The sequence below is a fragment of the Leptodactylus fuscus genome, chromosome 2 (assembly GCF_031893055.1).
Source record: "Leptodactylus fuscus isolate aLepFus1 chromosome 2, aLepFus1.hap2, whole genome shotgun sequence".
In the NCBI taxonomy this organism is placed as follows: domain Eukaryota; kingdom Metazoa; phylum Chordata; class Amphibia; order Anura; family Leptodactylidae; genus Leptodactylus; species Leptodactylus fuscus.
In genome coordinates, this window is record NC_134266.1 from 157314295 (window position 1) to 157329900 (window position 15606).

Here is a 15606-nt window from a genome sequence, read left to right on the forward strand (position 1 = left end):
CAGCTCAGACTTATTGCCAGGAAGTGACATCAGTTTTGAAAAATAGGGCTGTGTCTATAAAGGGTTAAAGCCATAACCGTACTTCGTATAGTGTGCCCTACAATGCACTGTGGCTGGTTTGAAAGTTTCCTAGAGACAGACTTTTAAATAAGTAAAAATACCTTGTAGTTAGTACCTTTTGTAGAAAATAATATGTTCCTCTCAAAGCTACACCCACTCACTGGACAAGGCAATAAAGGCTAGTTCACATGGAGTAAAATGGTCCGGATTTTGATGCAGGAAGCCGGGTCAGAATCTGGACCAAAATGCGCCTGCCGCGGCTAGCCGCAACTATCGTGGCTTCCGACAGTCGCGGCTTTCCACTCCGGATCAGGCCCAAATGAATGGGACTAGTCGGAAGGGAGGCGTCGTGAGGCAGATGTCTGTGGCTGAAGAAAGGGCAGCTCACTTCTTCTAGTGGGAACAAACCGCTCACGGAAAAAGGAAATGACCGGCTCCCATTGATTTCAATGGGAGGCTGTTTTTTTGAGCCGGATTCTGACATGGATTCCACATCAAAATCCAGCTCATTTGACTCCATGTGAACTAGCCCTAAAGTGTCTAAAATACTGAAATGCTACACATAGCACATATCCCAATATTTGGTGCATATTGTGCCAGAATTGTGGTGCGTTTTGATTTGTAAATCTCCTTCACTGTTCTATCACTAGAAGGCCAGGATCACAGAGTAATTTGGGCAATTTTTGTCACAGAAATATAAGTAATAAATCTGCTATAAGTTAACATTACATAACATGGAAGGAATTATGAAGACTTGTACTTTCTGTATCCACTGCTGGTTTTGCCTATAACTCTCCAAATACATCTTTCTGTAAAGTGAATGCCACTTAAAAATGATGGAAGTTGCATACATTGTCATTAATGTAAAGTGATTCAGATTAAACACATTTATATACAAAACCATGTTTATTTATAGACCTTTAGGCAAAATTAAAAATATAATGGTTAGCATTGTAAGCACTGCATACATTCAACAGACCAGCCAGTGCAAAGAAACAGGAGAAGGCAACAGCGAACACTTTGCTCATCTTTGGCAGCTAACCAAAATAGGCCCCTTTATTATATATACATAGGGTACATACATAGAATGTATCTGAATACACAACCTACCCTCAATTACAATGTCTTTATAAACTCCACCATTTACCAATCCTAGCTAGAGAAAGATCTATTGTAGGAATGATACAATGAAAATACACAGATGATCCTTTTACATCTCCATAGAGGTGAAAATATCTTTTCATACCATCCCATGAAACCACCAGGTGCACAGTAACTTGCAACAGACACTTACCATACTGTATTAACACAAAGATGAAGGACGCGCTAACTAAAAGCAAGCTGCTTAAAAAGAAAAATAGGTCTATATATTTAAGAACTGCACACATAGCAGCATACACATATTTACAGTTTCACAGTTGTACAAATCGTATGTCCACATTCCAATTACAACTTGTAGGGATGTCATACACTCCTCAATCACAGTTAAAGCTCAGAGTGATCAGAAATGCATAATATGCTCAAATACTGCACATAAAATATTCAAATATGTTGTAACATTTAGGCTAGGGCTACACAGTGTCTTGGTAGTGCAACTTCGCATGCGACAAAAAAAGTGCAGTTTTTAGTTGTCGTGCAACTTTATTTATAGTGCGCTTTGGCTGTGTGTGATTTAGGATTGCCGATCGCGATTAGACAATTTCTCACACATTTCAAGTAAGCTGGACATAACTTATACTAAGCCCTGCGCTACATAAATTACTTGCAATTTATGATCTGCACCTAAAAATTCAGTATTTGCATCACGTAGTAATGCAATGACATTCACAACCATTACTTAAGTCGCAATGCTACCTTATGATCTTGGTGTCCTATACCTAAAGCTGTTGTGTAGCCCTAGCCTTAAAGCATAAAGCTTGTAATGCATTTGTGTTCTGCCAGTTTTAACAAATGGAACCAGTCTGTAGAAACCCAAAAAAAGTTTCTTATATGATTTGGTAAGAGAGAAACTCCATGACTTTCGGAGGCACTGGCAGCTTCTGGACTTGATTTGTAGTCATGACTCTCCTTATTGCCATACGACATAAGTGCTGAAGGCTGGAAACATAAGCAGGTGTAGCCCAGAAGTGTACATTTCCATCCTGAGTTCTGTGAAAGACAGAGACAGCAAATTAAACTGTGTAGGAGGATGTCAGAGCCAGGCACACACTTGCCTCACATAAACCAAATGTATACTCCATAGAACATGCATTTAATAAAGCAATGAAACCATGATGCATAAGAATGTTAGCAAAAACAGTGAAATATCTTACCCAGCAGCTAGAACACTGCCATCAGTAGAAAAGGCACAGCAAAGACCTTTATTTAGAGGTGCAACTTCAACAGGGTATGACTTATCAAGACGCCAGAATCTTACCAACCTGCAATTTGACATATTAAAAAAAAAAAAACGATTTTATTTTCTATTTCTATAGAAATTTATCATAACCCCCCCCCCCCCAAAAAAAAACCAAAAAAAAAAAAACTGTACAGTGGGTATAGAATGTCCCAGCCAAATCGCCTGACCTGAACCCAACAGAAAATCTATGGAAGGAACTAAACAAAGCTCAGAGTTCATAGGAGCCTGCAGAGCCTTCAGGATATGAAGTGCCTTGGTGTTGAATGGGCCAAATCATACTTGAGCAATGCATGCCACTAGTTTCTCCATATAGGAGGAGCCTTAAAGCTGCAATCGACAAAATAGGCTTTTGTCCGAGGTATTAAATGCATTTCAGTAAGCATGTTCAATACTTTTTCTCTGTGTCATTTCTCATTATTAAACATAACGGAATTTAAGGACATCTATACTTTGATTTCTTTTCCTGAGTGGACTGGTTGGGTTGTTACCTACCCCTATTGAGAACTTCACCAGAAATACATTTACTTAGAAAATTGGTGGTGTGTTCAATTTTTATTTAACCCACTGTACATATCTGCATCCAATGTGTCACATTTTATTTGAATGATTTTCTTTCAAATAAACCATTCAGCAATCTGATAGATGCATCAAAGCCAACAAAAAACCCCAGCCATGTCACCCACAACCCATCACAGGGCAGCTATGATCGGATGGTGTTTTTTTTTCTCTCTTCTACACAGTTTATTAAACCAGTGTATATATGACCCCTGCACCCCGCTTGCCACCTTTACTGAAAGTGGACGGGAATCAAGGTGGGCAGGGATGCCGCAGCTCAATAAATTTAGTACATCTCACACCAGAAAAGTAGCGCATTACATCAGAAATGTGTTAGTCACTCACTAATGCAGATTTCGACTCTGGCACATGAACCATGCTGAAGCAAGTCACAATGCCACACCCTCTTAATTCATTTTCTCGTTGGTGCTAGATGCACAAGAATTATTAAGAATGGCATAGGAAACACCAGTCTTAATAAATCACGCCCTTCCCCACTGTTTCCAAGCCTCTTAACACGACCAGGGAGAAAAGAAAAAAAAAAAAAAAGGCACAAAACCACAACTTTCAGAGAACTGCTCTAACAAAACAGCCATCCCAAAGAATTAGACGTACTTGTCATCGGCAAGACTTGCAATATGTACCCCATCATGGCTAAATGAGACAGATCTCACCCAGCGACCATTATCTCCTCCTGCAAATATAGGTGTTGGAGGGGGAAACAAGTGTCTGAAAGGAGAACAAAAAATAAAATAAAAGATAGTTTAAGCATTTTAGATTGAATTTAGGAAAGATTTGTGAAATTGATACAATTAATGCAAGGTTCATACTTTTAGTATAGTTTTTCCTAAAAGTATTACCAAAAACTCCATAATACATAGTCAATAGGTTAAGGAAATTAAGGCCACATGTCTTGAATTCTGGCTTAATAGTTGCATTTCAATAGAATCTAGTTTTATACTATTTTTATGACTAAATAGACAGAGGGGCCTGACTTCAAATGTAACAAAGTACATCCAAATGTGACAAAATTCTGTCTCAACATAAACCAACTAATAGGTGGCATAAGTTTTAACTAGACAGTTTAAAAAAAATCTAATTTTTCTTCCAACATTAACAACCACCATGATGAATTATGGGCAAATGTATTCCACCTAGCACAGCATCTGAAGGGAAGATGCATGATAAAGGGACTGGAGAGCAATCTCTGTCCACAAGCCCTGGACAAGGCAAAAATAATTTTGTGCGAAAAGATTTTGTATAACTTGTCATTTTATCCACTGAAATTTCTGCTCTTTCTAGGCAGAGAAGTCAAGAAGGTGGTCTTATCAATGATTGACATCTCTCCCTGTATGCACAGTCATAGGGAAGGCGGACCATTAATAATAGGACCACCTCCTTGACTCACCATAGAAAGAGCAAGTATTTCAATGGATATATTACATGTCCCACAAAAACATCAATCTGCCCAGCTACTTATGCTCTAAAACATACTGCTAAGAGGGTGGATTGCATTTTTTTCTTGAAATAACTTCCATTGCAAATTCTACATTGACATCAAATGATGCATTTTAACCTTGAGTAATTAAATCGATAATGATTTTACAATTTACATACCCAAGTTCAAAAAGGACAGACCCAATATGGGGATCCCAGACATATACTCTGGTATCATAAGATGCAGTAGCCAACAAAGCTCCATCAGGAGAAAATTCACAAGCTACCACATCATTGTAGTGTCCTTCTAGCTTACGGATCATAGTATATTTATCCATGTCCCAGAGAAAGACCTAAAAAGAAAACACAGTTGTTACAGTCTATGTAATGGAAGATTAGAACAAGCAGATTAAGAAACTAACACTACAAAAAGTACTATTAATTAAATTACATTACTTGCTCAGTGTCATACCCAGTATAATTAATGGGATAACATTAAAAAGGTAAAGCATGCAAAAACTAAAACAGGAAAACAAAAAACGAAGAAAAAAATAAAAATAAAAAATAAAAAAAAGCTCAAAGTTAAAATGTTACGGCTAAAAGCAAGTTCTATAAAATGCACAATATAAAAAATATAAAAGTTCAGTTTGCTTTTAATTCTAAATATTAACAGTTGGGTTTTGCATTACAACCCCTGTTTGCAAAGTATAAAACTATTTATATAACAATAGAAAGGTATCATATGGTTATTCCAGTAGTACCCCCTTTGAGAGAATAAGTTCACAAAAGGCTTGAATCACCAACGTGAGCCCAGGGAGAGAAACAGATACTGCAAGAAAAGAGAAAGTTGACAGCCAAAAGAAAACACTTTTGGCAAACAAAACAATAACAATACATAGACTAACGCCTTATTTTATGGAATAGTGAAACTGTAGGAATAATATTGCTATTATGTAAAGATATACTGAGGGGGCAGGTCACTTCATTTATACATGTGCCTGACAATATTAGGAAACCAGGTTGAAGGAAAGAGTGGTTATTTAAATTATAGCAGCTATCTTTATAGTTAAAAATTGCTTAGTATTTGACTGAAGCATTATAAAGAATAAATCAGTTATGACCTTAGTCTTTAAGAGAAAAAAAAACAATATAAAAGAAAATAAAAAATAACAGCAAAAAAACAAAAAAAAAAAAAACAACAAAAGATAGAAAAAGCAGAAAGTGGACATCAACCAGCACCTGCGTACGTACAGTACACCTTGCAGTCGATTGCAAGGTTACTTCGTCCTATGGCATTGGTCGTCCCCAGCCTGGTAGCCAGAGATGCCACTCTCTGCCCAGCTAACACCACTGTGCTCTCCTTTGTGTGGTGCCAAAATAACCTCAATCACACCCATATTGCTACCACCACCTGTGACAGGGAAAGCAAGAAGCTTATGGAAAACACTCAGCCTACAATAGCATTGGGTTAACAAACAAGAATGTCAACATCCATATATGCAAGTTATAGGTGTGAGCTGCTCCATTGGGGAAAAATCTGTTACACACACACAAATGTTCAATCTAGTTAGTGACACTAAAAATCAATATAATCTTAATAAAAGGAGATTTAATACATTTAAGATGTGTATTAATGTATTGATGCCATAAGGGCAAGTTACAGGAGCAGCACCTGCACTGCTTTTAGATACAGCAGTAGGTCATAATATAAAATGACAAAAGTAAATGCAATCACATCTCAAAGTTACTGCTATACAATGTGCATTTCCAGAACCATATGCTTTAGACTCAAATCTTCATAAGATTAGCCATGTGCAAAGCAAGGTATGAGGCCGATGACACAGTCAATGGATTCTGGCAAACTACTCATTACAGGATTCTGAAATGGATTGGCTTGCCAAAAGCAGTGCAAGTTATGATTATTTATGCCAGCTTACACTTTCAGCAAGTTCCATCATGCATCATTAGGCTTTATATCAAAGATCATTCAAGACACTGAGCACAATCTTAATTTGAGATTACAAGTTAAAAATCGAAAAAATAAGGAACTTTGAAACCTACAGCTTTCCCAGCTCCAACGGAACACAACATTGAGGAATCAGGGGAGAACGCACAGCAATAAACCCAGTTCTGGTGTCCCCTTAACACTTTCATCATATTGCCTAAAAAAAAACAAAAAAAAAAACAAAGTAAGGACAATAGCAGAGATGAATTTCAATGTACTACCACAACCAGAATATTCATTCAAATATCAATTTGTAGGTTATCCTCAGAGTAAGCAATTATTTCCCTAGGCCTCTGTAGTAGTAATGACATTACTGTGATTCACTGAATGCAAAATGATGAGACCCGCACATCTTACAACAACATTAATATAATGTCTGTCAGGATTCTCTCCTCTGCAGATGAAGAAATAGAACTTACAACATCAATAATGAATAGAAGCTGCCGTTCAGTACCTGTAAGCTTCTGCTGGACTCAAAAGACATCTATTCAGAATTTAGTAAAGGCTTGTATTCCGCATGGAAAAATATTGGAGCACCTTCCAATATAACTGTATTGTTCCCTTCCTTTATCATACTTGATAGAGATGTATGGATAAGATTACAACTGGATGTTATCATTTCTTTGTGAAAGGGGTTTGCTCCTGTACTGCTTGGTGCTGATAGCATCCATCAGATAGTAGCAGATTGTGCAGGAACAAATCCACAAATGTAACACCCAGATACAAATATAGTAGGACACTTCTGTTATAAACAATAATGGCACCTCCAGAATTGTACTGTCATGGAGAATGCAAATATTTAGCAAAATAGACATGTCAAGAATGATGACAGGACTTGTTTAAAGCATGCTCAACTACCCTGTTTAGTCGCCCAAATATCAAATATGTGGCATTAGTGTGTTAAGTTATCCAAATATTTGGAAGCATACCATCATCCTTTAGGTCCCAGACCCTGAGAGTTTTGTCTCTGGAAGCAGAAACCAGAATAAGGCTGCCATCTGGGGCAAATGTCAAATCTCTAACAATTTCAGTATGATCCATCAAGTTAAGGAGGAGCTTTCCTAAAGAAAAGGGAAAAACAAAAACACTGTTAAAATTGCCTTTAAAACTTAGTATGTGTTACTATTCTGCATAGTAAACAAATATTTCACTAAACATCTACATTTTCACTTTAAAGCTTGATGGGTGGGTCTGTGATAAGGGAAGCCCAACATGAGTTTCTTTGAATAACTCAAGGTGTAAAGTTCATCTCCTTAGTGTTTACCTTCCTTTCAGACCGGGTTATCAGTCCGATTAATTTGTAAACAGTAAGAACAAAAAGTTTATCATGTAACCTTTAAAAACCATTAGACTATTCTGCAAACAGTTCTGGTTTGTAACATAAAGGTAGCCGTACACATTGGACAAACCTGTTTCTGTGTCCTGACTTTCCCCCAAAGGGTGATTGATAAAAGGTGATTGAGCTGTATGAAGACATTGCTGTGGTCTCTTAATAGAAGGTACTATAGTTATCTAAAGTCCGCACTATTAAAAATCAAGTTTCAGTTGGCTAAATTAAATTTGTTCCTCCGTCCTCCTCTTACCACTCCCAGAAAGAAGCCTAACCTGAAAATACCACCATTTTTACCTTTCACCTCGTATACTCGAGAGCCAGCTCTGGCAACCACGCCAAATGCCAAGCAGCCACCCACTTACACTTGTCATGCATACAGTATATTATTCTTTGGTTACAGAACTAATTTTCAGCATACACTGACCACCACATACGGTGAGGGTAAGGTAGGAGCTGAGACTATGCCCGGGGTGGAGACAACTGCTCAAGCTTATTTAAAACACATTAACTGAAGGATTATCCGTTACTACAAGGAACAAAGTTAAAGCTATACAGCTGGAATATACAGCTGGATTGCTGAAACTGGGCACACTGCTCAATCAAAAAAAAAATAAATAAATAAATAAAAACAAAACAGTATGATAGAATCCATTTGCTCAACAAGTTAAGAGTTAGGTTTGCAGGGTTTCTGGTGGGTATAGCAGTTAAGTCAGTACTATTGCAGTATTAGGGCTTGTTATAGCCATCACTGCTACAAATGTTGGCACGTAACTTTTAAATGTTCTATTTACAATACGTTCACACTAGTGTTCCAGTTTACTTTCTTCAGGTCCACTTGGGGAATTGAAAAACAGAAACCCAACCCACTTAAAAAGTGGTTACCCACAGCAACCCAGGGACCTCAGACTATAATGGGGTGCCCTGGATTTCCACCCCAAAAATGCAGAGAGCAACGTCTGCCTTGGAAAGAATTCTCTCTCCGCGTTTTTCAAGCGGAATATGGGACAAAATCCCCCAACAGAAATCCAGTGCTAGTGTGAACCTAGCCTTAAATTAGAAATATAAAAGTGTTCCTTCTTTAACCCCTTCCCGTCGATGGCATTTTTTGATTTTCGTTTTTCGTTTTTGACTCCCCTCCTTCTAAACCCCATAACTTTTTTATTTCTCCGCTCCCAGAGTCATATGAGGTCTTAATTTTTGCGGGACAATTTTTTCTTCATGATGCCACCATTAATTATTCTATATAATGTACTGGGAAGCAGGAAAAAAAATTCAGAATGGGGTGGATTTGAAGAAAAAATGCATTTCTGCGGCTTTCTTACGGGCTTTGGTTTTACGGCGTTCACTGTGCAGCCAAAATGACATGTCCCCTGTATTCTGTGTTTCGGTACGGTTCCAGGGATACCAAATTTATATGGTTTTATTTACATTTTGACCCCTAAAAAAAATTCCAAAACGGTGTTAAAAAATTTTTTTTCTAAAAGTCGCCATATTCCGACGGCCGTAACTGTTTTATACATAGGTGTACGGGGATGCATAGGACGTCTTTTTTTGCGGGGCCAGGTGTACTTTTTAGTTCTACCATTTTCGGGAAATGTTATTGCTTTGATCACTTTTTATTCAAATTTTTATCAGAATTAAAACAGTGAAAAAACGGCGGTTTGGCACTTTTGACTATTTTTCCTGCTACGGCGTTTACCGAACAGGAAAAATATTTTTATAGATTTGTAGAGCGGGCGATTTCAGACGCGGGGATACCCAACATCTATATGTTTCACAGTTTTTAACTACTTTTATATTTGTTCTAGGGAAAGGGGGGTGATTTGAACTTTTAATACTTTTTATATTTTTTTTAACTTTTTTTTTATTTTTTTTTTGCATTTATTAGACCCCCTAGGGGTGTTGAACCCCAGGGGGTCTGATCACTAATGCAATGCATTACAATGCTAATGCATTGCAAAAAATCATCATCTCTTTTGCAGGCTGTATACACCAGCCTGCAAAAGAGAGAATTTGCAGACTGGCTGGGAGCCCTTAACAAGGCTCCCGGCTGTCATGGCAACGGGGGGGTCGGCCCTGGAGCATGCTCCAGGAGCCGGCGATCCCTGCCAAAATGGCGGCGCCCATGCGCCGCCGGGAAGATGGCGCCACCGGCGCCTTTGACAGCAGCGCCGGAGGGGTTAATGCCTCCGATCGGTCCGGGGACCGATCGGAGGCATGAGAGCCGGTTGTCTACTGCTTAAAGCTGTAGACACCCGGCGGCTATGACGGCCGCCCGGCTCCCGGGCGGTCGCCATAGTTACAGACCCGACACGCGCCGTACTATTACGGCGCATGTCGGGAAGGGGTTAAAAGTTGTGTTATATAAAATTATATCCATATTGTTACATAAGTAGATTGTAACATCATTGTTTAGCCAAATTTTGTTGTTTACTTCCAAACAAAAGCAATTATACTTATTATAGGAGAGCAAACATTCAGGAGGGCAATACCATTTGCAGCCTAAGATTATACCTCCTGCATAATGGTTACATTTTTCTTCTACATTTTAAACACATAAAAATATTGCAAGTGTCTAGAAAATTTTAATGCATTAAATGAATAAGAAAAAGTGAGGGGGAAGCGACAAGTAGTTCTTAGTCACAGCCATATCCTAACAAGCACTGTTTAAGGAGAGAGGTGGGGGCAGAGCAAGTCAAAATAAGATTGGTGGGTGTCCTACTCCCAGCACCCCAACAATCAGCTGAAAAAAGGCCTTGTTGCTTTTAACATCATACAGCCAGGGTTACTGAGGGACAAGCTGGCCCTTGTTGGCCATAACCTCTCTAACTGGATCCTAGACTACCTCACAAACCGACCTCAGTATGTGAGAGCCTAGGGCTGTGTGTCAGACACTGATCTGTATTACAGAGGCACAAGGTACAGTTGTTGCACCTTTCCTCTTCACACTGCTTACTTTAAGTGCTACTCATCTAGCTGCTACTTACAGAAGTATTCTCATGACTCTAGTAGTAGCACTAGTAGGCCTCATCACAGATGGAGAAGACAGGGAATACAGAGACTTAAACTGAGACTTTGTGGACTGGCGCCAACGGAACCACCTCAGGATTAATGCTGGAAAGACCAAGGAGATGGTGGTGGATTTTAGTAAACAGAGACATGCTCCAAAACCAGTGGACATCCAGGGGACGAACATTGAGATAGTCAATACCTACAAGTACCTGGGTGTGCTCCTCAATAATAAGCTGGACTGGGAAGATCACCTGGATACACTGCACAGAAAGAGCTACAGTAGGCTCTACCTCCTCAGGAGGCTGAGGGCCTATGGAGTCCGATGGGCACTTCTTGGAGGCCTTTTTCAACTCTGTAGTGGCATCAGCCATCTTCTTTGGAATGGCCTGCTGGGGGAGCAGCATACCAGCCAGGGATAAAAACAGACTTGACAGGCTGAGTAGAAGGGTTAGCTCCGTCCTGGGGAGCCCCCTGGACCCTGTACAGGTGGTGGGTGACAGAAGAATACCGTCTGTGGTGAGCTCCATGCTGGAGAATAACTCCTATCCAATGCATAGACTCTGACAGCACTGGGCAGTACTATCCGTGACCGACTGTTCCACCCTATGTGTGAGAAGGAGCGCTACTGGAAGTACTTCCTCCCAACTGCAGCTGTACAATCAACACCGGGCTAAGCGTAGATAAATCCATACAGAGAACTGAAAGATCCTGAAGTTGGGATATGCCTCCTACTATCTTCTTTCCTTTATCTTTTTATCTGAGCTTTTTGTATATTGTATATTGTATTCTTCTATTATCTATGCTTATGAAACAATGAATTTCCCCATGGTGGGACCATTAAAGGATTATCTTATCTTCAGACAACCTGGGAGAGAGCTGCACAATGACACAATGTATGGAGCTGTGCCTGTGCCACAGGCCAGTGAGTTACTAGGTCATCAACATTAAGGGGGCTTTCACACTACGTAACGCCAGCGTGTATCACAGCCGTACACGCCGGCGCTACAGCAGGGCTGCCGAACACTTCCCATTCATTTCTATGGGAGCCGGCATGCGAGCGCTCCCCATAGAAATGAATGGGCTGCTTCTTTCACTGCGAGCAGTCCCATTGAAGTGAATGGGAAGTGCCGGCGTATACGGCAAGCTCTGCTCATGCCGAGCCGTACACGCCGGCACTTCCCATTCACTTCAATGGGACTGCTCGCAGTGAAAGAAGCAGCCCATTCATTTCTATGGGGAGCGCTCGCATGCCGGCTCCCATAGAAATGAATGGAGCTGCTTTATACGCCGCTTATTCTGAACGTGTTTTACGTTCAGAATAAGCTTCAGTATACGTAGTGTGAATGCCCCCTAACCCTGTGGAAATTCCGTTTAACATAATCAGAAAATATGCAAAAGAAAGGTGCTATTAATTAAGACATTGACCAGGACTGATTATGCTACCATATGAATGTAGAGCTCAAGGAGGACAGGAAGAATTTAAAGACTCACATGTTTTCCAGTAATCAACATAACTACATTTCTTCAAAATATGACTTGTTAGTCATGCATACAATGCAAACAAACATGTATTAAAGAATCTAACAACAGATCTAGCTATAAAAGTTAACTGTCTGTAATATGAAAGAAGAAATACCTGTATAAACATCCCATATCTTGATGCGCCCATTGCTTAGCCCTGTAGCAAGCAGCAGCTGGTCTTGACCAAATTTGAACCGATGCCATTCTATATTCACACATCGACTCTGTTTTTCTGGTACAGATGATCCAAATGCCAAACTCCAAACAATGTCCCCGCAGTCTATGCAATGCTCTTCAGGCTTGTTTCTTTGTGCTGCATCACTGTTCTGTCTCGATAGTCTTCCAGTTGTCAAGTTAACGCTATTCTTTGTACTGCCAGCAGCACTGAAAAGAACAGATTTTCATCAAAAGAAAAACTTCACACAATGAGCTAAGACACGCAGCATTAAAATGATCAATGCACAATGTCTTCAGAAGTAACCCTTAAAATAAAAGCTGCTACTATAATACACATATGCACATAAATATTTCAATTTCCCCAGAGGTGGACATACCCGAGATAATGTAGTATGGTGGGGAATAGATTATCCTAGTCTACTTCCAGTGACACCACTGGAGTCAGCTTATCCCAACCCCAAAACAACCGATAAGAAACAACTTCTTATGTTCAGTCCCCTGATAAGCGCCTATATACACATTCCAATGCATAGGTGGTAACACATGTTTGCTCAGGCCATGAAGGACAAAATCACTACTTTAACAGTTCACTTACAATACTACATTAAATTGACATCACCTATTTATACAATGTGATCGGTAGCTAAGAAAAGATTACTTTTATGCTTCATAAAATATGGCATCACCCGACAAGTATGCATTTGCTTATTTATGGTCTGATTACTGCTACCTTTATAAAGACAAGTCAGTCATCAATAATAAGCATACCTATAAATGCTTACTTTGCCAATTATTTGCCCAAGTAATAGGACTTTAAATAACTTAGATCACTTCCAGACAGGTTAGTTTCATACGCAATTTTAGACCAAAAAGTTACTTATTTCAAAATGTTGCGGTTTTCTGAAAAACCTTTTTACTTCGGACTAGCTGCTTGTGTTATTGCTGATGGGATGTTAGTTGTAAATAAATCAGTTTTCCTTATTGTGCATAGATTTCTCCTTTTCTGTGTCAGGGATCTTTGGACTGCAAAGTCAAATTATGATGCAGCTAAAGTGTCCCTGGGTCACCAAGCTTTGGAGCCTGATGTGCTTAGTTATAATTTCTGTAATGTCAGAAGGACAGTGTCAGGCAGGTAGGTGGTAGCCAGAGCTCCAAACATAGGCAATCACACCCCTTGTCTGTTCCTGCCTGATAACACCCTCCTGAGTATGTAAGGCACCAAATGCAACAGCATCTGGGCAGCTAGGGAAAAACAATTCAACTGTGGAGAAATCAGTGGAGTAATGCCTATTAAATGATACAAAGAGTTGGGCTTGTTGGAGGTGTTTAAAGGTCCTCTTAAAGTGATATAATGATTGCCTACCATTTAAAAATATATAGATTTACTTTAAAGAAAAACAACAAAACATCAAGTATATGATCTAAAAGACATTCTTGGCATATATAGAGTGCATGGGAAAAGGGGGGCCTGACCTATGATTAAGTTAATAAGTTTTCCTGTTGCATATACCAAAAGTGATGTGAACAAAGTTTAAATTAGTGTGTAGCAAGATTCTAAGTTTAACCACATACAACTATGGTAAGATGTTCTGAATGAGATACTTCAAAAAAAAAAAAAAACCTGAAATGGGAAGAGGAGAAAAAAAAACTGACGCGAGCAATTCTAATCAGATTACAGTTCAACCAATAACACACTATATACTGATCACTTTATACTTACAAGTTTTTAAGGCACTGAGACCAAGGTACTAGTTTCACAATGCGATGACCCTGAGACCAAGCAAAATAGGAGCCGTCTGGAGCAAAAGCCACTGTCCAATTTTCACGGCCATACTTCTGCTCAAATGGAGAAGTCGGTGATATCAGCTCCCCAACGCTCCGCGATGTTGCTAAAATGAAAACAAAATAATGAACATAAACTACATGACATAGAAATGCTTAGCTACAGAGATCAGTTATTACCCACCACAACACTAGCTCACAAACATAGACTAGGTTAAACGTATCAATCTATAATAAATTGAAATGTATTAATCTAATACGAAGAAAATCCTCCTACGGTATCTCATGGAGGATACTGCTCCTCTGGATGGTAGTGTGTGTGCCACAGTGTGTGTGTCATATGGGGGATGGTAGGAAGAGGGAGGGCAGGGGGAAGGGATAGAATGAAGTGGTTTGGTTGGATGAGTGTCAAGAGGCAGAAATAGGTGAAGTAAATTCCACACAAACTGGGGGAGGGGAGAGTGCAGACATGGGAAACACAACATTTATAATGGCAGCTGCTCTGACTACACCTAATAGATACTTAGCAAATCCAGTTCTCATGTGACATTATCACAGTAATGGAAGGAGAACGCCTATCACGTGTTACATTATATACAGGATGTATAAAAACCACATATTCACCAAACACATACAATGATACAAAGTATCAGGGACACGTGTACATTAAACATATATATATATATATATATATATATATATATATATATACACATACACACACATACGTATACATTAGAAGACAGTACAGCTTCCCCCGGCTCTCCCTCATGTATAGCACACATACAGTCTCCAATGCTCAGTCTCCTACGAGGCCACGTCCACTGCTACTCCCACCATGCTGCTCTATGAATGGTGCACGTATACAGCGGACTCACCTATTTCATTTTCGTTGACAAAGTCGGGAAAGCTTGCCATCTAAATAGAACCCAGACGTCTAGAGAAGAACGTGTCTCAGTGAACCAGGCTACAATAGAAAGCAGCAGCACAGCTGTGACCTTCGTCAGACTACACGAGGCTCCCCCACACCGAGATGCTCCAGACGCCCGCTCTCCTGCAACTAACCTCAAAATGGCTCACACAGAGCGAAAAAAGGCCGGGGGCGGGGCCGTGACGTCACTAGTCGGGCCGCTGCCAGAAATGCTATCGAGGCGTTGGCTGCTCTTTGGGGAGGAGCCAATAGAAGGTCACATGATCAGTGACTAAGGGGAGGGGCTTCTCAGCGGCGCTAGAGAGAAGCGGATGGTGAAAGCGCTCTCTGTACTGGAATTCACACACTGCGGAAAGAATTATGGTGCAGTGTGCGGCAGTATAACAGAGAAGGGG

General features: G+C 39.8%; 1 protein-coding gene across 1 annotated transcript; it reads right to left on the reverse strand.

Moving 5' to 3' along the window:
- Positions 1–947: 947 nt before the first annotated feature.
- WSB1 (WD repeat and SOCS box containing 1) lies at positions 948–15370 on the reverse strand. Its single transcript, XM_075264844.1, has 9 exons — positions 15159–15370; positions 14219–14387; positions 12437–12705; positions 7385–7516; positions 6512–6612; positions 4631–4803; positions 3629–3742; positions 2373–2480; positions 948–2208 (listed from the first exon to the last, which is right to left on the reverse strand). The coding sequence occupies exons 1-9, from the start codon at positions 15196–15198 to the stop codon at positions 2046–2048; spliced, it is 1269 nt and encodes a 422-aa protein (XP_075120945.1). The 5' UTR covers positions 15199–15370; the 3' UTR covers positions 948–2045.
- Between the last annotated feature and the right edge of the window lie 236 nt (positions 15371–15606).